Raw genomic sequence first — 18,951 nt, forward strand, 5'->3', positions numbered from 1 at the left:
CTCGCCGGTTTTTTTCCTGGACGGAAAACTCCGGCGGAGCAGTGAATAGTGTAACATCTCCACAGTCGGTACACTCATGTTGCACAGTACCGACAACGAGAAACACGCCTCCAGTTTTCCTTGTGTTACCTCTTCCCATTGATTGAACTCGAAAACAAAATTATTACCAACACATTTACGTCATGAATCACCGACTTCGTCGTCAATTGGCCAGTTGAGAGGTAAGTTTATATGGTAAACTTGCCCGGATTCCGTCCAAAATTTTCGTTTCTTTTTCTCTCTCTCTCTCTCGCCTCTTTTTTACTGATTCTAACAAATCAACCGACGCTCATCAATTAGTCCGTCTATTTGCCAGGAAGCGTAGAAAAGGCTGGAGGGGGGCACGTATACCACTGTGTTGACGAGCGACGTTACCTAATTAAGAACTCGGGAGAAGACAACAAAAAAATGACAGGAAGCAACAGCCAAAAAACAAAATAGCAGACGGCCTTGGCGAGAGCATCCGACTGGATCGTTGAATGCGGAGACTTTCAATCTTCCGACATTATGCGGCATCAGCTAGGGAGAGAGGTGGTCCCGCCGAGATGGCCGGAACGCATGGCCATTAATAAAAGTCCAGTCTCTTGGAAAGCCATTCTAATCAGAGTGAGTGCCCTTGCAAGTCTATACGTCATAGGATCGACGTTGCGTGTCCTTCACGTCGATTTTTCTGTCAAGTGCAGCAGAGAACGGACACAGGAGTGCGTGGGAGGAGGGCGGTCAATTCACGACACGATCAAGCGCGGCCAAAAAACCGATTGAACTGAACTCCTTAGGAAAATCAAGGTAGTAGTTGTACAATACAAACACACACACACAAGTTAAGACAAGCATATCGACCCCCCCCCCCCCCGAGCTCTCTCCCACTTTGTGATGATTTCGTTTTATCTATCGATTGAGAAAAAACGGAATGGGCGAATGAACAACTCGGAACTTGTTAGATGTGGCACGAGAGGGGGTCACGCTGGATGGCAAAAAGAATAGGTCGTGCGCCCTTTATTTTCTGTTCTTTCCGCCCCGCCGAGTCCAATCGTCCCCCCTTGATACCTCCTGTGTCTGTGTGTGTGTATATACGTGAGGTTAATCACAATCGTCAGTGTAGAGTCTAGGCCTTCCGGGGGGAGTGCTGGATGGCAAACGGTCGAGTCGATAAATAAGATCTATTATGCAGTGGGCGATATACTATATTCGGGAAACATGAGACTCAAGCTAAAGCCTATATGTGTGTATAGTCAAGTGTGTGTGTGTGTGTGTGTACTGTATCTTGCAGCACCAAGTGGCGAAGAGCAACCGATTCCTGGAGAATCGTACAGCACGAGGCAGGAGGAGGAGCAAGAAGAGAAGCTGTAAAGAGAGAGGAAAAAATCAATACCGTGCGCGGGACCTAACGACCGAACGGCTAGAGGGGGGGGAGAGGAAAAGAGCAAAATAACACCGGAGCAAACAAAAATATGATAATAAAGAAAGAAATGGGAAAAATAACGTTCTCTCCACTCTACCCACATCGAGTATTTATGTTGGAAAAAGAAAAAATCCAGGAATGAAAAAGTGCACAGAGTGGAGGGGATCTATAGATCCGTCCATCGGCGGAGATGAAACCCACAAGTTGAAGGGACAAAATCGTGTTTATCCGATTGGTGCGTGCGCAGAGCTGTTGCAGCTGAATGTGTAGTGTACACATCCATCTAGTGCTGTATGGAATTCCTGATGATGTTGGCATCTTATTTGGAATACCGCGCGTCTAATAGACTCCCCCCCATTCTACCACTTTTTGCCCGACATAGATATAGCACGTTATTACTAGTTGAAGGGGGGGAAGGTTGACATCAGGATCAGACAACTTGTCGTCACTCTCCGTTGGTACGTGCTAGATGCGTCCGAACGATATTTCCTGCTTAACCGCAAATCTTCTGGCGTCGGATATTTGAATATATAACAATAACCCCCCCAAACATGGCTAAACTGATTAAACTTGTGACCATTTTGATCGTGTACGCAGGATCGACTGGGACGCGTTTCAAAGTGATATACGATACCCGATGGCTTCGGACGGATTAAATTTGATGGGCGTCAATAGTGCTGGGTCGGCCAATAACGGGATGAACAGCCCACGGATTCAAGTGAGCCTGCCGACCAATTTGAAAATGCCGCCGCGCTCGCCGAGCCGCGAATCGGTGGCCACCGAAATGTCCGTGTCCAGCAGCTACCTGTCCGAGTGCGGCTGGAACAGTAACAAACTGCCGGCCCATCTCAGCTTCCTGAAAGCCGTGCCAGAGAATCAGCAGCTGTCGGCGTATCTGACGCCGAACCGAGGGCCGAGTCCGATTCCGGGTGGAAGCGGCGGCGGGCGCTTCCTCAGAGTTCCCGGCGCTTCTTCCGTGGGCGTTGGCGGTCGATCCGTCGACGGCGGCTGGTGGGAAGAGGAAACTGATCTCAGCGTCATCAAGAACTTCTCGACTCTCTCCAAAGCCCTGGGACTGCAAAAGAGTTTCAGCACCGGCGATATCGTCTCGCTGGATGAGTCCGGATCGCCTCTTCACAACAATGGTACACATTATCCGTTTCTTTCTTTACACACACACACACACGGGGGGAAAAGAAAAAAAGTCTTTGTAAATTAAAGAAAAAATATTGGCGTCTTTTATATGTCTAAAGCTCCTGGGTACAAGGAAAACGCCGGTCGACATTGTGTTGCCATGTAGGAGCAAGTACTATAGGAGCCTTGCTGGTGAGCTGCAGCACACACAAACACAAACCCTGGCTGGTTCTATGTATATGTATATACACGTTGTTTAGGAGCTGAGAGAGACTGCAGCAGAGGAGCCAAGGAGGAGCTTTATCGATCGAAACGGTCGAATAATTGTCATTCCAGTTGCGTCCGCGCTCGGCTGTCTCTCATCACCTAGGCAGAATAATAGCAAGTTATTTTCTTTTGGGTGGGAGCGGGGTTGGCGGGCTATTTGGGCTTCCGCCTCCTTATTATATAGAGGGCAAAGTGTCATCCCGAAAACTTCCTTTTGTCATCAGAAACCCCCCCCCCCTTCCCACCCGACGACGACGACGACGACGACGTCAGTGCGCACTTGACATGTTGGCGCCCGGATCCTGTCAGTAGGGTCGTCGTTTCTTCCGACGCTTTTGTTGAGGCCAAAAGGGCCAGGCCGTCGGTCGAGACCCCGATAACATTAACAAAAGACAAACAAAAAAGAAACAGATTAATTCCCTTTTTTATAGTCGTTTTCACGAGAAATTTACTGTACCGATTAGAAATACTGGCAAACATTCGGACAAATAAGGACGGACATAGCCTTGTGGGCTGTCCGCACATATCTGTAAGCGGCTCCGCGCTGAGGCTTTTCGGTCAATAAGATTATCCCGATGTTCAATGGCCGTCTGTTTAGTGAAAGAAAAATGGTCGGTCTGGCGGTGCAACGGGAAAATAAATCCGTTTTAAAGGTCCCGCTTTTGAGGAATCGGAAATCTCCAGTGTAGAAAAAAGTGGTAAGAAACAGAAAGATGAAAAGCGACTTGAAAAGAAGAAGAAGAAGAAGAAAAGAAGTTGCGGCATTTTCATATGCAAAATGCGGCAAAAGTTTTTTGTCTCTATATAGCTCTTTGGCTTTGCATGGCGATGCACCCAATAGTCTCTCTCCCCCACCTACTTCCGACCTCCTTCTCTCTCTCTCTCTCCTTTATTCGCCCACTTTCATTTGAGGCAGCCGGCATTGTGAATAAGACAGTTGTAGCCGGCGCAATATTGATTTAGTGCGGCTGGCTGGGTACGGAGAGAAATTTCAATATAAGCTCGGACATGGATCGCGCATATAACTCTTTTTTTCTATTACATTTTTACTTCCATCAATTTCTAGATGCAAAAAAATACACGCACTATTACGTGATGTGTATAATTCTTATTGGCCACTCCCATCGCTAAAAAGTTTCTTTTCATCTCCGTTCGAAATTGGCCGACGTGAATTTTTGTTTTACCCTCGTCTAATTTTGCGAGATGAGTTCAAACTTTCGGCTCGAAATGATTGAAAGGGGAACAAAACTTACGTGAACAAATAAAAGTTGTAGCTACAATGTTGGCCATATCCAATCCAATAACTAGGTGGAGCTTTGAGGGCGTGCGTGTCGGAAGTCGCCATGGGCGGAATCCAACAACAATACGAGCGGATGCACCCGGTTTTCGGAATGGGCTCCCGCTCACTGTCGACGTGGGTGGCCGTGGGAGATGGAGCGGCCATCCAGATCTCATCGCAGCTGCCCTCACCCCAAGGGCGGCCCACTTCTGTCCATGTCGATTCCAGCAAAGCCGGTAAGGTTGATATCTATGATGTCTACTTGCGCTAATAGCCTAATAGATCTGAAGAAACAAATAAATTGTTGTAAGGCAAGACAAATCAAAGTATTAACGATTTTCGATGTTCCTACCATGTCAACAGATGCGGCGGCTTTTTGCGGCGGAGGAGGAGGCGGCGGTGGGGTCACATTCACGCCGGCTGATCTCATCCTCAATTTGAACAAACGCGTGAGGCAGTGTTATATACGGCGCCGGCTCCTGACAACTTACAAGGCGCTGGAGCGTCTCTCGCAGAGCCAATTTAATCTCGATCAGATTGCCGCCGTTGCCGAGGCGGCCGGTGGCCAGGTGGATCTGACGATGCAGTCGGAGCAGTCACAGTGTCAGTCTCAGCCTTTCGGAAGCGGTGAGGAGTCGTTGAGTGCCAAAGCCGGATCTGGCGGTAATTCATCTCCGCTGGATGCCACATGGATCAAAAGCGCCCTCACTCTTAACGACGTCGAACGTGATCAAGGCCGGCCACTGTCGAAATACATGAGGAATATGATGATCTTCAATTGGCTACACACGCTGGAGGACGGCCCAACTGAAATGCTCTAAAAGAAAAGAAAAATGTTACGATGAATTCTCAACGAGCTAGACGACGAATAGCGCCAAAATGTATACAAGGAGAAAACCCAACTAGATCGCCGATGGAAAGAAAAGAGTTTGAACAAACACCATTTCAGTTATATTCACATCTTTCGAGAACTGGTATTATGTATCTACAATTATCTGATTTCTCCTTCTGCGACGGACGAACAAACGAAAACCCCACGGTGTTTCATTCAGCGAATGATTTATTTTCGTATATTGTATGTCGCACTTATATACTTGTGTATATCTATACTTTCCATTCCACGATTATTCTTCTTTCTTTATAAACGGACCGCAGTTGCTGCTGGGCTACAAAAAGACAGCATTCACTGTGGGCTGGCAGCAGCTGTGGCTTATTCTTCACCGACTTGATTTCAGTCTTTGGCAATTTTGCATTCCTTTCGTATTATCACTTTTTAACTACACATTTTTCAAGTTGATGGCTTACCATACATGGAGATTTTTTCTTTGATAATAATGGCAGATGATTTATGTGAGAGGTTAACTGGTTAACAGATTCATTATTTTCATCAAGGATCGTGAAATTAAAAAAGAAAAGTGCATGCATTTTGGAAATATTCAACGTGGATGTCTTATTGCCAATACTCAGAAAGGCCAAAAGAATGAAGTGATGACATATATCTATTTCCTTAAATGGTATGAGATTACAGGAGAGGAACTACTTAAGAAACAGAGTGGTATCTTACCAGGAATGAGTGTTTATTGTTGTCAAGTCCACAAAACCCAGAAACAGATCTAAGTCATCCGAACTATTCACTAATTTTGTATTTCTTTAAGACCACGTGGGCTCTTTCGTGCCAGAAAAAATGCACACAAATAAAACTGAAGCAGACGGTCTTCAAAAACAAAACAAAAGGCGAATAAATCGTGTCGCCCTGGTAACATTTTAAAAAAAGGAAGAGAAGTGGTTCCAGCAACTCTTACTTGCGCCCTTGAAAATGGCCGTGACTCGTGACAGTTAATCGTAAATTCGTAATGCCGACATAAAAAGAAGAAATAAGGAAAACAAAGATTATTTTAATTCCTCTGAGGGGCGAAATTATATTTCGCCTTTAACCCATCATTTTAACTTTAATTCTTTCAATGTTTGAAACCATAATTAGCGTTCATTCTTTCATTACCAAATGAAACATAACATATGAAATCCGAAAATCCGATGTATCGAGAAAGTAAAACACAAACAGTTTACGATTCTTAGCTTAGAAAAAAAAAGCATATGTCGCACATATATGTGTGTATATATACCCAGTGTTCATCAGGAGAACATTGAAGTCGACGAAAAAACCAAAGAACAACAGAACATCAAGTAAATCGAACAGAAAACACATGGAAAAATGATGTCAACCCTCCCCACAAGCTTTTAACCACATCAATGACTTAGATCACCAGGGCCACCATTCATCAACCAAGAGGGAATTTGTAAGGATATAGGGACCATTACTTCTAGGAAACACGCATTCACAACAGTGATTCGATTCAGAAATGAGCAGAGCAAATCTCGTCTGAGAAATATCGATAGGCCTATATGTATGCTCGGTCGTTATCAACCAGAAATTATTTGCTTATTTTCTTTTGCGAGAACGTTGAAAGAGAGAAAAAAAAAAACAATGAGAGAAAGATGGACAAACACAAATACAACGAATGCGCTATCTCCATTTTAACGCATCACTTTTTTTTTGGAAGAGTGGCCCGGCTACGACCTAAAAAAAACCACTGGCGCTACACCACTAACATTCGGTACTTGATGCATCAAATTTCCATCGTTACACAAAATTGTTATTTAAAAAAAAAAAGTAAACAAAACGTAAAACAAATTTCTTTCCTCTCAACGTTCACCAGGCCGACAGATGAGAATCACTCAACTTTCAATCGTTTGCTGAATTCTTCCTGTTGTTTCTGTTTCCATTCTTTCTTGGCGTTCATACGTTTTAGTGCTCCATCCCTATCAAATTGGAATTCAAAAATCGTTAACATCGGCGATTTTTCCAACGTGAAGTCTACGAAGACCAACTTACCAAGCTAGATCTACTAGGCCGCCCTGTTTGGCAATCACTGCTTTGACTCGATTGGCGAAATCAATTGCACTTTCTTCTGGTCGACGGTGCATGGGTGGTAGGTACCAAACGTCGCAGACCAAAGCCCAAGAGGACATCATCATGTAGAGATATTGAATCATCGAGTGACGACTAGAATTCCAAAATGCGTCGGTAAACCTTGCGTCGTACTAAATCACAAATAAAATTGTTAGTGGAAATATCAATGGTAATCTCGTAACGAAGCAAATTACTTTAATTGCGACAGGATAAACAATACTGCCAACTTCAAAACTGCCCTTTTTGAACTGCATCACAGAAGTGTTGTTGATGCAGGTTCCCTCGGGAAAAATTAGAATAGGCAACTTATCAGGATCGTCAACGTGCTCTTTTAGTCTGAAAATATAATCAAAAGTCAGGATTTTCGAATAGGAACTCGATCTATAAATCCTGTATGCGGCAATCGATATTACCTTTTAGCAACAGTTTCACGATCTTTGACTTCGGAGCGTTCAAACCAAATGTGAGCCGAAGCGCGAGCCAAAGCTCGCTGAATAATGCCCAAGAATCCACCGTGACGCTGGCCAATCTTTAAAAAAAATAATGAAAAGTAAATAAATATATAGATTTTTAAAATTTGTTAATCCAACATACCAGCGCATACGCATTGTCGCAGTGGAGAACCATTACGTCCACCGGAGTCGTGTGGTTCGCCACACAAATACCACATTTAGGTATATTCTCTCTATTGTGAAAAGTGACGACGGCTGATAACGCGCATGATAGAAAATTGAAGCACCATGTTGAAACCTTCAAAACCAAAACAAAACCAATAAGATATCAAAACAAGAAAGTATTGTAATGCAAACTCTTAAAGAAAAGATATGAATAAACGGAGCAAATGTTGATTCGAACTTTGTCCTATTCGAACCATCGGGAGTTCTACAGTTATCTACACGAGGTCAAATTCGATAACTGAACGGGGTAAAAAGAGAATTTGGAGTTTATACCTTCTCATAAATGGCTCTTTTCATGGGACCTTCATTTAGGAAGCCAACCAGTCCTGTGCACAAAGTTAACCAAATAACCTATAGAAAATCACATCAATCAAAGAGAAATGAATAATAATTTCATTACAATTGCAATAATATAGTTAAAATAATACTAACAAAATAATTGACAAAGAACACATTTTGAAGTATACTTACAGCTAAAAAGCAAATTGTAACTCTGCTTGGTAGAAGAATGAAGTAGCGTACAAAGAAACCCAAAATCCAAGTAATAGTAAGGCGAACACTGATGAACTCATAGTGGCGGTTTGTGCGAGTAAGAAGATTCCAAGACTGGGAAGTACAAATTTAATGTTAGATACTGTAAACCAAATTGATAGGTGAGATTTGAGTACCTTCAGTTCTTCAGCTACAAATCTTCCTGTAACTTCGTCCTCAATGATTGCTTCCACCCCCGCATGAACAAAGTCAAGGCAGTCAGATAGAATAAAATCATTATTCAAACTGTTAAATGATCTGTTTTTGGGGATGGAGGGTGTCTTTGGAGATGAGTTTCCATTAGGTAAAAGTACTAGATCTTCCTTGGACATTGCTGAAGATTTTATAATGGCATGTCCAGTTGATAATTTATCTTCAGCTTGTTCCACTGCTTCCACAACATTCCCATTTGCATAGCCATTCTTTCCTTTATTGGTCTCTAGTTTCTTCTGCTGCTCAGCAATTTCTATCCTACCAGTGCCATACTAGTTAAAAAAAGATTATGAGCATTACGAAAACTCAAATACTAAGAATAAGACATATTACCTGAAAGACCTTCAATAGTAGTTTAACATATCCTGATCGGAAATTCCTTGACCAGTTGCATGTCATCACTAGCACCAAGCAACCAATTACCAAGATAACAGGCATAAAAATTATACTAAGTACTAGCAAAAGAATTAAATTTTCGAGCCCCATTGTAATATTGTTGGTGGGAGCTCCAGTTCAAGAAGTTGCTGTCGTTGTCGAACACCAAGGCAACAGATGTCGGGACCACGTTAAAGGAAGTGGTGGAAGAGAGAGATTTCAAGGTTGACAAGAGAAATGCCGATTTGAGTTGTTGTGCGTGAGTGGAATTCGCGTAACGTAGTCTACTAAAAGACTGCTACGACAGACGTTTTGGGACTCTCGTTTATAATGGGACGTTCAGGCTACAACTGACTTCAAAAATACGTCTGTCTATTGGTTCTATGCGTTGCGCGTGCGACCTTGAAGCGATTAATTATCTTTTTCTAGTCCTCCCATGCTTACCAGCACGATTTATCGGAATCACATAAAAGTTTACTTTGGAAGTCTCCACCCATCTGTTTTTTTTTCAATGCGTAATGAAAAATCTAGAAAATACATTTTCACCCGTTCACGGAAGCAACGGAAGCTATTTCAAAACATGTTGGAATGCGGTTATTCAATATTTAATTACGAAATTTATTACAAAAGTCTGTTGCTTGTTTACAATTACATAATCTGTGACAAAATTATATATTCGATGAATAATCAGTTCATGAAAAGAAGAATGTGAGAGGTAGGCAACCATGTGTCATTTAAAAGCAGATGACGTTTACATAATCAGACAGAGCAGAGGTAAACAGTAAACATGGCGATCTCGACTGCGATTCACAAACTCAGGGATTCGTTTAATTCAGAAGAATCCGCGAATGAATCTATTCGCTGTATTAGTCAATGTAAGTTTTTATAATCATATATCTGTAACATTTTTTCGTACTCCGCTCAAGTGTTCGAAATTAGAAAAAAAGAAGGAAAAACACGTGTCCATTATGAGCGCGCCAGATTTAAAACATATTTGTATAGAAGATGATTAATAATCTTAACAAGTTAACATCGATGATTTTGTTTAATTTTCAGCAATTGCATCGAAAGAATTAACAATTCTCAAGCTAGTTGAAGATTTGCAACCAGATTTACTTAATCAACAAAATACTCACCGATGCAAAGCAGTGTCAACTATTGGCACAATCTTGGAACAGCTGGGACCTGAATTGAAGGGACTAAATGATAAGGAAGTAGAACTTGTAACAGAGTTCTTTTGTAGCAAGCTAAAAGATCATCATTCAATACTTCCTGCCGCACTGCAAGGCCTCCATGCATTGGTATGGGAAAAAAAAAATTCCAATACAAAAGTGTAAAATTTAATACCTTGTCATAGAGCACAGCACCTAAGCTTTCCCCTGGATTGGCCAGATTGATATCCCAGAGCATTTTCCAAGATGTTCATTGTCAGTCACAATTGCAGAATGACAGAAGAGCAATTTACAAAACACTGAAAAACCTCCTGGCTTTTCATCTAAAAGGTCTAAATTATAAATTTCTAAATATGAATATTGTGTAAGTATTTTCTAAACTTTATTTTTTAACTTACAGAATTACAAGACCTAGGCCAAGATTTTGTTTTTGGTCTCATCCAGTTAGCTGATCAAGAAAGAGACCCACGTAACTTGTTGATTCTCTTCAGTATTTTCCCTGTAGTTGCTCGTTACTTCAGATTCGAGCCGTTTACAGAAGAGTTTTTTGAAGTTTTTAGTTGCTACTTCCCTATCGATTTCACCCCTGTAAGTCTCTTGAAATTTTCAGTTTATTGCTACATGTCAGTAAATCCTAATACTCTTATTTTGAATAGCCAGCTAATGATCCTTATGCAGTAACTAAAGAACAGCTCTGTGATGGATTACGACAGTGCCTTGCCGGTAGCCCTCATTTCGCAGAGTATTTTTTGCCGTTACTGCAAGAGAAATTGGAATCTGACTTGGTTTCAGCTAAAGTAGAAGCCTTAAAAACCTTGGTAATTTTCCCCCTCCATACTTAGTCTTTGTGCTTCAATTCTATTGTAATTTTCGACTGTTTGTAGGAACTCTGCTGTCAGACGTATCAACCAGGCCAACTTGAAAAATGGGTGGACTCTTTCTGGACGAGTATCCGCAGAGAAGTCTTGATCAATGTCAATACCGACGATCTTGAACATGCCTCACTTGATGCTCTTGCTGCTTTATCCCGAGCTTTTACAACGGACGGAGAATTTAATAGTCCAGCTTTTACCAAATTACTAAAAAATGTGCTGACCGGTAAATGTGTAGTAAATATTCGTTTAAGAGCATATTTAACTGTAGATTGTCTATTACAATAGAATGTCAGGGGCACTTGTGTGAACCGGAACGGCGATTAATGACTCCGAGCAGCTACATTTTGCTAGCGATATGCTCGGGAAGTGCGCCCGCGTGTGCATTAATTGTTAGCCAGGTATTATTCTTGTTCTCTTATGGAACTACAAATATTTTCAAAATCTACTTAACAGAAACCCATTTCTCTAAATAGGTCATTCCCCTTTTGATGGACCAGTACAGGATCAGGCCACAGTCAAATCCACGTCAGTTCATCCTTAATAGTTTGAACAAAATGGTGCATGCTGGTCTCTATGGATTCACTGAAGAAAACGGTACCAAATTTTACAAATTATTAAAATCAGAAACATTTTCATATCTTTGGTTATATTTTACAGTTGCTCAAAGTGGTGTAGCTTCTCTGATACCAAAATTGTTAGAGTTGTACCTTGAGGTCTTAAAAGAGGATGACGCAGTTCTTCGCAATCTAAGTCTGCAAGGATTGAGTCATTTAATTGGCACCTGTTTGAATCACCAAGACTTGGAAAAGGTCAATGGAACACTTTTAGATTTACTCCAGAAATCAACAGCCACCGATAGCGTTATTGCAGAGATTGGTCATTTCTTTTGCAAAAGCGCAGAGAAGAATGAAAACTTGTTCCATGAGCAAGTCTTGGTTAAGCTGTTAGATATAGCGGTCTCAGGTAATTCGAATTTTACCAATTAAAATACGGAAAGAGGTTATCTGTTGGTTGTTTAGGCAAAGCCAATGCGGTTTTTCTTGTGCTGTCAACTCTACCGACGTTGCCCCAGATTCGTGCGCAGGTGGTATCCCGTCTAATGGTTGTGCTCGAACAACCCGAACTGGAATTACGACTGGAAGTACTCAAAGTTTTGACTCATTTCGCACAAAGGGACGAACTAGAAATATTCCAGCAATTGCACCGCTGGGGATTGAAAACATTGGAAGATGGAGATCCTCCGGCGTCACTCCAAGCCACTTGTGTCTTATTGAGAAATCTGGCTTCCAGTTTGTCTTCCGCGTAATTCTATTAGATCAAAATGTTGGAAGAAATGTTTTTGTAATCTTCTCGGCATTGTACAGGAAAGCCACGGAATTCATCAACGAGCAAACCGAACAATACGTTGGTCAACATCTTGCCCGCTCTCCGTGGACGTTGTCCATAATGGAAGCCACATTGGGATCATTGGATGCCACACCTAGCGGACACAGTCTTGAACGACTAGTTAACACACTTGAACCCCTTACTGTTTGCCATCCAAAAGCCGATGTCAGACTGTCTGCCTGTCGGCTTATGGCCGCTCTGGTCAACAAACTTCCTGAAGGTAAAATTAGGATCTATTATAAAGTCAAAACCATCACGTTAACCATTACCTGCTATGTTTAAGGTCAAGAACTGGAAGCTATACTTGATTCGTTGCGGCGCAAATGGCAGGATCCATCTACAGACCGATGCAATTCTGTGTGCCTGTTTGTTTGGATAACTAAAGCTCTGCTGATGAGATCTTATTCCAAGCTTAATCAGTATATTCAAGAAGTATGCGATTGGATTACAGGCATAACAGCATGCGCCATGATCTGTATTAACGAATTACCTTTTTCTTTGCAGTTAGTTGATTCGCTGAACGATCCCACGCACGGGTACCTAGTGGCAGAAGGATTTAAAACGATTTTGTGTGAAACCGAGGAATGCCTGAATTTCAATTGTCATGCCAACATCAGGTTTTTTAACGTTTTCTATTTAGTTGTACGAATATTTCCTTATTGATTAAATTCTTAGGCTAATGTACCGACAGAGGTTTTTTCAAGAAGTTGTACCTCGCCTGTTGAAACTGTATCGAGAGTCCGAGTCGTGCAACAAAGCTGCTTGCTTCGCCGCCATCGCCAATCAACTAGCCTTCATTCCGGAGGGTGTTTTAATTGCCCACATAACCACACTTATCCCACTGCTGATCCAGTGTCTGAGCACAGACCAACCCGCTCAGCTAATTATTTCTACCATCAACGCGTTCATGGGTCTCATGTCCGACAATGTCAGCGCTATCGAAGAATACATCAGCAGCCTCGTGCCCAGATTACTCACCCTTGCCAAAGACGGCATTAACATGGTAAGATCTACCTTTGTTCCTTCACGCTTGTAAATTGTATACTTACATTTTCATCATAATCTCCAGGACGTCCGTCGACTTGCCCTTCAATGTCTCTCCGAGCTCAGGAAGGCCCAATCGATTGTTTTACTCCCACTTCGGTCGGAGGTAAATTTTGGCTTTTCCATAATTTTGAACCACAGCTTCGTATTGTATAATAAATTTTAATAGGTCATCCTCCGTCTCGTCCCTTGCCTGTCCGACAAAAAGCGATTGGTCCGGCGTGAGGCAGCATTGGCAAGACAAAAGTGGATTATGTTGGGCCAGCCCGGCTGTAACTAACATCTCATTAGTGTGCCATAATTCATCCAAGAGCTTCAATTACACTGTTTTTCTAACAGAATTGCCAAGCATTAGAATAATATGTATTCTCTTCTTAACAATTCCGCGTGATGATGGTTTGTAAAAAGTGTCGAATCAAAGAGAAACTCCAATTATGTTTGAGGATCGTGATCTTTTAAAAAAAAAATTTCCGAGCAAAAGAAGCTGTTGTAGATGTCAAAAAGTGCCGTGGAAAGTTATAACATTTTGGCTAGGAAAGGATCAAACAGGATTAGAATACTGCTACAGTTTGTTGTTGTGAGGTCTTGTTTGCAGTGGCCGTCGGTAGTGCTCCGTGTCTATTGCGGCTTGTCGTCGAGAAAGTCGAAGGAAGCCTTGATGGTGTTGCCGCTAAAAACGTCGACGGCCGAGGCGCGTATCTCCGTGTCACCGAATTCCATCGTGACGCGGATTTCACGACGTGTTTTGACCGCGTAGGTGAAGCCCAGGTCGAGTGAGAGGGTAGCAAACAAACGAACACCAGGATCCGTAACAAACTGCATAAGTCGTTACTTGGTTAGTAACCAAGAACCATCCGAATGGTTCCGACTTTCGTTTGAATTTTGTTTTTTATCGAGGAGGGATTTTTGTTGTTTCAAACTGAACTGGGAAAAATTGAAATTTTAAAAAGGATTTATTACCTGGACGTCGTCATTATCGGCGCTGAACACGTTGAGAACGATGCGCCGCTGATGGCGTCTAGCCGGGCTGTAACTGCGTATGACACGCTCGCCCATGCTAACACTTTGATCGGCCATGACGAATTTATCGAATATGTCCTTGCAGTAGGCGATGCCGTCTTTGATGACGCGTTTATCAATCGGATGACGGCCCTGGATGAACCGGTTGAGGACGGCCACACCATAGGTCAAGCGCGAACGGCGTACTGTGATGGCGTGTGGGTTCACTCCGTATTGGACGGCTCCTTTCAGGATGGCAAGACTCACATCCTGGGGAAATAAATTTTAAAATTAGCGACTATTCACAAAATAATTAACTTGAAAAATATTTCGAACCTGGGGGATAATAACGGTGACGTGTTCTCCGAAATGTGTCCGGACAGCTTGTTGCAGAAGAGGTGATTCGGCAAAACCTCCAACCAAGAAGAGATAATCGATTCCAATCAAATCCGGATGGATTAAAACATCCTCAATGTGCTAAATCGTCAAATCAAAATTAGATGTGGCATCATTTATAATGGAAACGATCGATATACCTCGATGATAGCACGTAGAGTGGGTTGGAAAAGAGACTTCATGGCTTCCTGATCAAGGCGAAGCATTCCTGAACGTGGAAAAAAAAAGAAATTCACTATGCGTTCTAGAGCAACAGATTTGAGTGTTTTAGTCACCTTGGGTGGACCAGCGGACGTGCTGATCTCCGTGTTTGCGGATGGCGAATTCCACTTCACGCCCACGATATTTGCGGAAACAGTCAATCAGTGAGAAAGGTAACGCAATGTTGAGTGGATTGCAGCGATAGGGGCTGGCGTGACGCTTGCGAGCTTCAAAAGAAACCATCTGCAAACATGCAAAAGAAAAATGAATCGACTTAATGACCCATAATAAAAATAAATGGGGTTACCAGGTCGACGTACGACGCTGGAAGACGCGTTTTGAAATGGTTCATGAAATCAGAACCAAAAATATTATCCAGCAGTTGTTCAAATGCCAAATCCACACCTAGACAATAATTCCGTTTTCAAATGAAATTTGTTTTAATTTTGTTTTTAGTGTTACCTATAGATCCGTAAGGGCCACCAGTGGCCCGATGAAGTTCTTTGAGGTGTTGGCCATCCAAATCCATGACCTGATGGACGGTTATATCGACTGTGCCTCCACCGCAATCGACAACCATGTAGCGTTGACCTGGGCAAACGTCAAGAACAGCGTCGACGTACATAGAATCTCTTTGCATATTTCGGTTCCATGGTTTCACAGGTCCCGGTTTGACGGAATTGGCCGGAGTTAAATGAAGGTCGGCCGGTCTCTCGGTTTTCAGTTGATGTCGTTTCAATTGGCGACAGAAAAGCGAGGCGGCTTCGGGTTCCAGTGAAATCAGCACTTGCTGAGGTAAACGATCAGAACCTAGGCCGGCCTCATAGGCTGCCTCACGCATCAGTTGCTTAGCCGCTGAACGCCAGATGGCCGGAACGGTGATAACCCAGCGGATATCCTCATCTGCACCCACGACAATGGGTAATTACTCACTTGAACAATGGCAATAATAATGAATTATACTGTGGATGGGGATGGCCGTCTGATCGGAAAGCTCACGAAGCGCATGTTCTTTGAAAAAGCGCAAAGCGTGGGCGAACACGGTGACGGCGGGCAACGAGTCGACTTTATTGGCGGCTTGAATCAGAGTGCTCCTGCCCAGCTGCTTTTGGTGGTGTAGGGTCATCTTGAATTTGTCAAAATAGAGCCATTGGCGAGTATCGCGGGCAGCCAGGTCGTGATAATAATCACGGGCCGTGTAACCGAACGAATGGAATTGTCCAGTCGGTTTCAGTAGAAGCACCGTTGGTGTTTTGGCATTGGGAATCCCTGGGTCGCCACCTTAACTCGTAGCAACAAATAATCAGCTGAATTTTAATAAATGCCAATCAATTATCAGTACCTTCCCATTTGCGCATCATATGAATTTCTTCCGGGTCGTGAATAAAGCTGAACGCATAGCCCGAATATGTGGTACCAAAATCTATGGCCTGAGGCACATTGTTCAACAAATCATTTTAAAAAATACGAAGAAGAATTAAATGTTTTAATTCAAATAAAACTTACCACGACGACGATGGGTGAGTAGCCAAGTGCTGGTTCTTCATAATCTCGGCCGAGATCTTGGCTCTCGTACTGGACACAATCCACCGAGCTGGAAGCATCGTCATTTTGCTGTTGACCCGAACTGTCGGAAAATTTGCGGATGGCGACTTCCGATTTCGGTCGGCGCATGGAACCTCGTAACTGGCCCTCACTGGGTAACGGGTCGACGCTGGCGCTCTGTGAGACGCGAACGTAACGCAATAACTGGACGCCTTTCGAATCTGACGGCGACGTCTCGTAGACGTACGACTGCAGTTGTGGAGTGGCCGAGGACGGACGCTGGCCGGCGCCAGTCGGCGGATACTTTTCGCAAATTTCGCGCACCAAGCGCGGTGAACTCATCGGCGTCGTCGACATGGTCTCACTGAGAATCTGGGATGAGCTACCTGAGCTGCTGCTGCTGCTGTTCCAGCCCGACAGCGTCAGATCGACGACTGCGGCCTTTGAGGCGATGCAGCCGGGGATGGAGTCGGTTGGTTCGGTGCCGGGACGTGATGAAAGCGACGTCACCGGAGCCCACGCATTCCAGCCGCCTGGATGGGATCGAATTGCATCAACAACAACAGGCAACGGGGTTGTGTTGCTCTTGTCCGTACATCGGCGGGCAACGCGAGCTGTTTGCTGGGCCAACGCCCACCACAATGTGGCCACTTGTTCGTCCACCTGGCCCACATCAACGACGACACTATTCAAATCTTCGGCTTCCTGCAATGATGGCGGGCTTCGATGCAATGCCGATCCTGCTGGCCGCTCCCCTAGGATGCGCTGCTGATTGTAGTGACTGACCTCGCAATCCATAGCCGGGCAGACTTGCAGCATGCTCCGCAAAAAGAAGTGAAACTCTTGATGCAATTTCACCCTATAGTCTGAAACTAATCAAAATGTATAAATCGGTTAGAAAAATAAAACTCATCAAAATGTTTCGTCGTTCGTTCCCATCAGCTGCCCGATGATTGGAATGTCGTTGCGACCGGACGGGCTGTGTCGTATGTGAGATTTTGGCGAGGATGATAACGCGTGCTGTAAACACTCTCTGACAGTCGGAAACCAATGAGGACAACAAAAGGCCAAAAGAACCAAAAAATAATAATACACAAACAAATAAAAACAGAAAAACTACTAAAAAAGTGAACAAATAAAAAATCGGCGACTCCATTTGGGTCGTTTCGACACGATTGCCATTTTTGGTGGTGGTGCGAGCGGTCCGGCCACTCGTTTCCCATATCCCACCCAAGTGCTGGAAAGGTAGTATCGCATGATGGTAAAACTACAAGCTCGACGTTAGCTGTAGGTTGAATATACTATAACAAACGCAACTCCGGATGTTGGGATCGTATAACCACTCACTCTGGCGGATAATACAATGGCGGCATTCACGCCCCACTTTGTCGCTGCTCTGTCGAGTGTGAGAGAGACGTCCGTCTATCGAGATTTTCGACGCAGAATCACGAACAACACCTAGCCATGGTTTGAACCTTGCGCCCTAATATACTATACACCGAGGCTTATGTATAGTACATATTCCATCATCCCAGCGGTATGGCCATAACCTATTTTGAACGCTTTGGTGAGCATCAAACACGCAGCGCTTTTCTGCTCGTTGGAGACCTTGACACTCTTGCTATTAGTTGAAATCGTAAAAATTTGAACAATCAAGATGATGACTTACATTTCGCTTGAGGAGAGAAGAGCCAAGAGTTTTGACTAACTGAATTCGGCGGGAGACGGACGTGATCTGATAAGAAACTGGCGAGAGAAAATTAACCCCGGGAGAAATTCTGGGTAGAATCAAAACAAGAGCGGTGGGAAAAACCGAAATAAAAATGTTGAGGGGAGAGTTTCGGATCAACCTGGCTCTTAACAAGGGGAGCAACATTGGTTTCGTGTTACGGAATAAAGAATGCGCACAAAGAGAGAAAAAAGGGAACAGTTTTACCGTCGTTGTTCTTCAAGTCGGCCGATGAAGACATCCTCCAGGAGCCACTAGGCACGTCCAGCACCGGCATAACGGTGGTGGCCATTCGACACTTTTCTTCACACGGCCAAGACGGGAGCTAAACTAACCCCAAAGATGTGACGAGTAGAGAGACAAGACGACTACAGATACAGTAGTTTCTTAACGGAAGGGCGTCTTTGCTGGAAATCTGGAAACATCGAAGGCGGAAGGGCGTCTTACTTCACTTGTAACTAAAACAACTCTTTTCAATTCACCCCGGTTTTTTTTTTGTAGTGGTGAGACTGAATATGTCGGGAGAAAAATGGTTGAGTTGGATACGCCCCCGGAACAAAAGATTTTCTATTTATTCCAACAAAAGAAAAATGACCGCTAAATTAAGAAAAAAAAAAAAAAAACAATGCTTAAATAGAGTAAAATAATTAGTAGTTGGTCATCAAGAGTAGGAATTAATTTAAAATCATTGAAACGACCCGATCTGTGATCAGGAA

At 43.4% G+C, this 18,951-nt stretch overlaps 4 protein-coding genes across 9 annotated transcripts; 2 read left to right on the top strand and 2 right to left on the bottom strand.

The window, feature by feature from the left end:
• The first annotated feature begins 83 nt into the window (after window positions 1-83).
• On the top strand, window positions 84-5,345 carry LOC124337057. Of its 3 annotated transcripts, none has more exons than XM_046791080.1 (4): window positions 84-221; window positions 2,039-2,586; window positions 4,151-4,357; window positions 4,485-5,345. In XM_046791080.1, exons 2-4 carry the CDS (start codon window positions 2,079-2,081, stop codon window positions 4,940-4,942), a joined length of 1,173 nt encoding a protein of 390 aa, XP_046647036.1. In that variant the 5' UTR covers window positions 84-221; window positions 2,039-2,078; the 3' UTR covers window positions 4,943-5,345. The 3 variants fall into 3 exon arrangements, with proteins under 3 accessions (XP_046647036.1, XP_046647037.1, XP_046647038.1); XM_046791081.1 differs by lacking the exon at window positions 84-221 and adding an exon at window positions 392-645; XM_046791082.1 differs by lacking the exon at window positions 84-221 and adding an exon at window positions 1,678-1,899.
• An 873-nt stretch (window positions 5,346-6,218) lies between these two features.
• LOC124337029 (glycerol-3-phosphate acyltransferase 3-like) lies at window positions 6,219-9,239 on the bottom strand. The gene is made up of 9 exons (XM_046791041.1): window positions 8,847-9,239; window positions 8,438-8,785; window positions 8,241-8,375; window positions 8,043-8,120; window positions 7,687-7,842; window positions 7,506-7,621; window positions 7,287-7,428; window positions 7,015-7,223; window positions 6,219-6,941 (listed from the first exon to the last, which is right to left on the bottom strand). Exons 1-9 carry the CDS (start codon window positions 8,997-8,999, stop codon window positions 6,854-6,856), a joined length of 1,425 nt encoding a protein of 474 aa, XP_046646997.1. The 5' UTR covers window positions 9,000-9,239; the 3' UTR covers window positions 6,219-6,853.
• Window positions 9,240-9,638: 399 nt separating this feature from the next.
• Window positions 9,639-13,706, top strand: LOC124336894 (MMS19 nucleotide excision repair protein homolog). The gene is made up of 16 exons (XM_046790804.1): window positions 9,639-9,763; window positions 9,945-10,189; window positions 10,246-10,390; window positions 10,461-10,648; window positions 10,717-10,878; window positions 10,945-11,158; window positions 11,221-11,333; window positions 11,409-11,529; window positions 11,593-11,898; window positions 11,955-12,237; window positions 12,300-12,541; window positions 12,605-12,753; window positions 12,826-12,938; window positions 12,997-13,324; window positions 13,391-13,471; window positions 13,535-13,706. Exons 1-16 carry the CDS (start codon window positions 9,676-9,678, stop codon window positions 13,643-13,645), a joined length of 2,889 nt encoding a protein of 962 aa, XP_046646760.1. The 5' UTR covers window positions 9,639-9,675; the 3' UTR covers window positions 13,646-13,706.
• A 4-nt stretch (window positions 13,707-13,710) lies between these two features.
• On the bottom strand, window positions 13,711-18,879 carry LOC124336899 (heat shock 70 kDa protein 12A-like). 4 transcript variants are annotated; one of them, XM_046790811.1, is made up of 11 exons: window positions 18,443-18,879; window positions 16,468-17,378; window positions 16,304-16,391; window positions 15,925-16,242; window positions 15,424-15,864; window positions 15,269-15,366; window positions 15,036-15,204; window positions 14,901-14,968; window positions 14,701-14,841; window positions 14,326-14,634; window positions 13,711-14,233 (listed from the first exon to the last, which is right to left on the bottom strand). In XM_046790811.1, exons 1-11 carry the CDS (start codon window positions 18,525-18,527, stop codon window positions 14,099-14,101), a joined length of 2,763 nt encoding a protein of 920 aa, XP_046646767.1. In that variant the 5' UTR covers window positions 18,528-18,879; the 3' UTR covers window positions 13,711-14,098. The 4 variants fall into 4 exon arrangements, with proteins under 4 accessions (XP_046646767.1, XP_046646766.1, XP_046646765.1 ...); XM_046790810.1 differs by having other exon boundaries at window positions 13,711-14,181; window positions 16,468-17,372; window positions 18,443-18,866; XM_046790809.1 differs by having other exon boundaries at window positions 13,711-14,181; window positions 18,443-18,866.
• Window positions 18,880-18,951: the final 72 nt, after the last annotated feature.

This window comes from Daphnia pulicaria, chromosome 4 (genome assembly GCF_021234035.1).
Source record: "Daphnia pulicaria isolate SC F1-1A chromosome 4, SC_F0-13Bv2, whole genome shotgun sequence".
Taxonomy (NCBI): Eukaryota; Metazoa; Arthropoda; class Branchiopoda; order Diplostraca; family Daphniidae; genus Daphnia; species Daphnia pulicaria.

Excerpts from the sequence above, each read along its gene's own strand:
- LOC124337029 (XM_046791041.1), bottom strand. The coding sequence starts at position 8,999 with ATGGGGCTCGAAAATTTAATTCTTTTGCTAGTACTTAGTATAATTTTT. Across the intron at positions 8,121-8,240 it reads TTACAATTTGCTTTTTAGCT|GTTATTTGGTTAACTTTGTG; the intron begins GTAAGTATACTT and ends GATTTTCTATAG. Across the intron at positions 7,429-7,505 it reads CGTGAAACTGTTGCTAAAAG|ACTAAAAGAGCACGTTGACG; the intron begins GTAATATCGATT and ends TTATATTTTCAG.
- LOC124336894 (XM_046790804.1), top strand. The coding sequence starts at position 9,676 with ATGGCGATCTCGACTGCGATTCACAAACTCAGGGATTCGTTTAATTCA. Across the intron at positions 12,238-12,299 it reads GCTTCCAGTTTGTCTTCCGC|GAAAGCCACGGAATTCATCA; the intron begins GTAATTCTATTA and ends GGCATTGTACAG. Across the intron at positions 13,325-13,390 it reads CCAAAGACGGCATTAACATG|GACGTCCGTCGACTTGCCCT; the intron begins GTAAGATCTACC and ends CATAATCTCCAG.
- LOC124337057 (XM_046791080.1), top strand. The coding sequence starts at position 2,079 with ATGGCTTCGGACGGATTAAATTTGATGGGCGTCAATAGTGCTGGGTCG. Across the intron at positions 2,587-4,150 it reads ATCGCCTCTTCACAACAATG|GTGGAGCTTTGAGGGCGTGC; the intron begins GTACACATTATC and ends TCCAATAACTAG. Across the intron at positions 4,358-4,484 it reads TGTCGATTCCAGCAAAGCCG|ATGCGGCGGCTTTTTGCGGC; the intron begins GTAAGGTTGATA and ends CCATGTCAACAG.
- LOC124336899 (XM_046790809.1), bottom strand. The coding sequence starts at position 18,527 with ATGGCCACCACCGTTATGCCGGTGCTGGACGTGCCTAGTGGCTCCTGG. Across the intron at positions 15,865-15,924 it reads GACGGCCATCCCCATCCACA|ATGAGGATATCCGCTGGGTT; the intron begins GTATAATTCATT and ends TCGTGGGTGCAG. Across the intron at positions 14,635-14,700 it reads TCACCGTTATTATCCCCCAG|GATGTGAGTCTTGCCATCCT; the intron begins GTTCGAAATATT and ends TTATTTCCCCAG.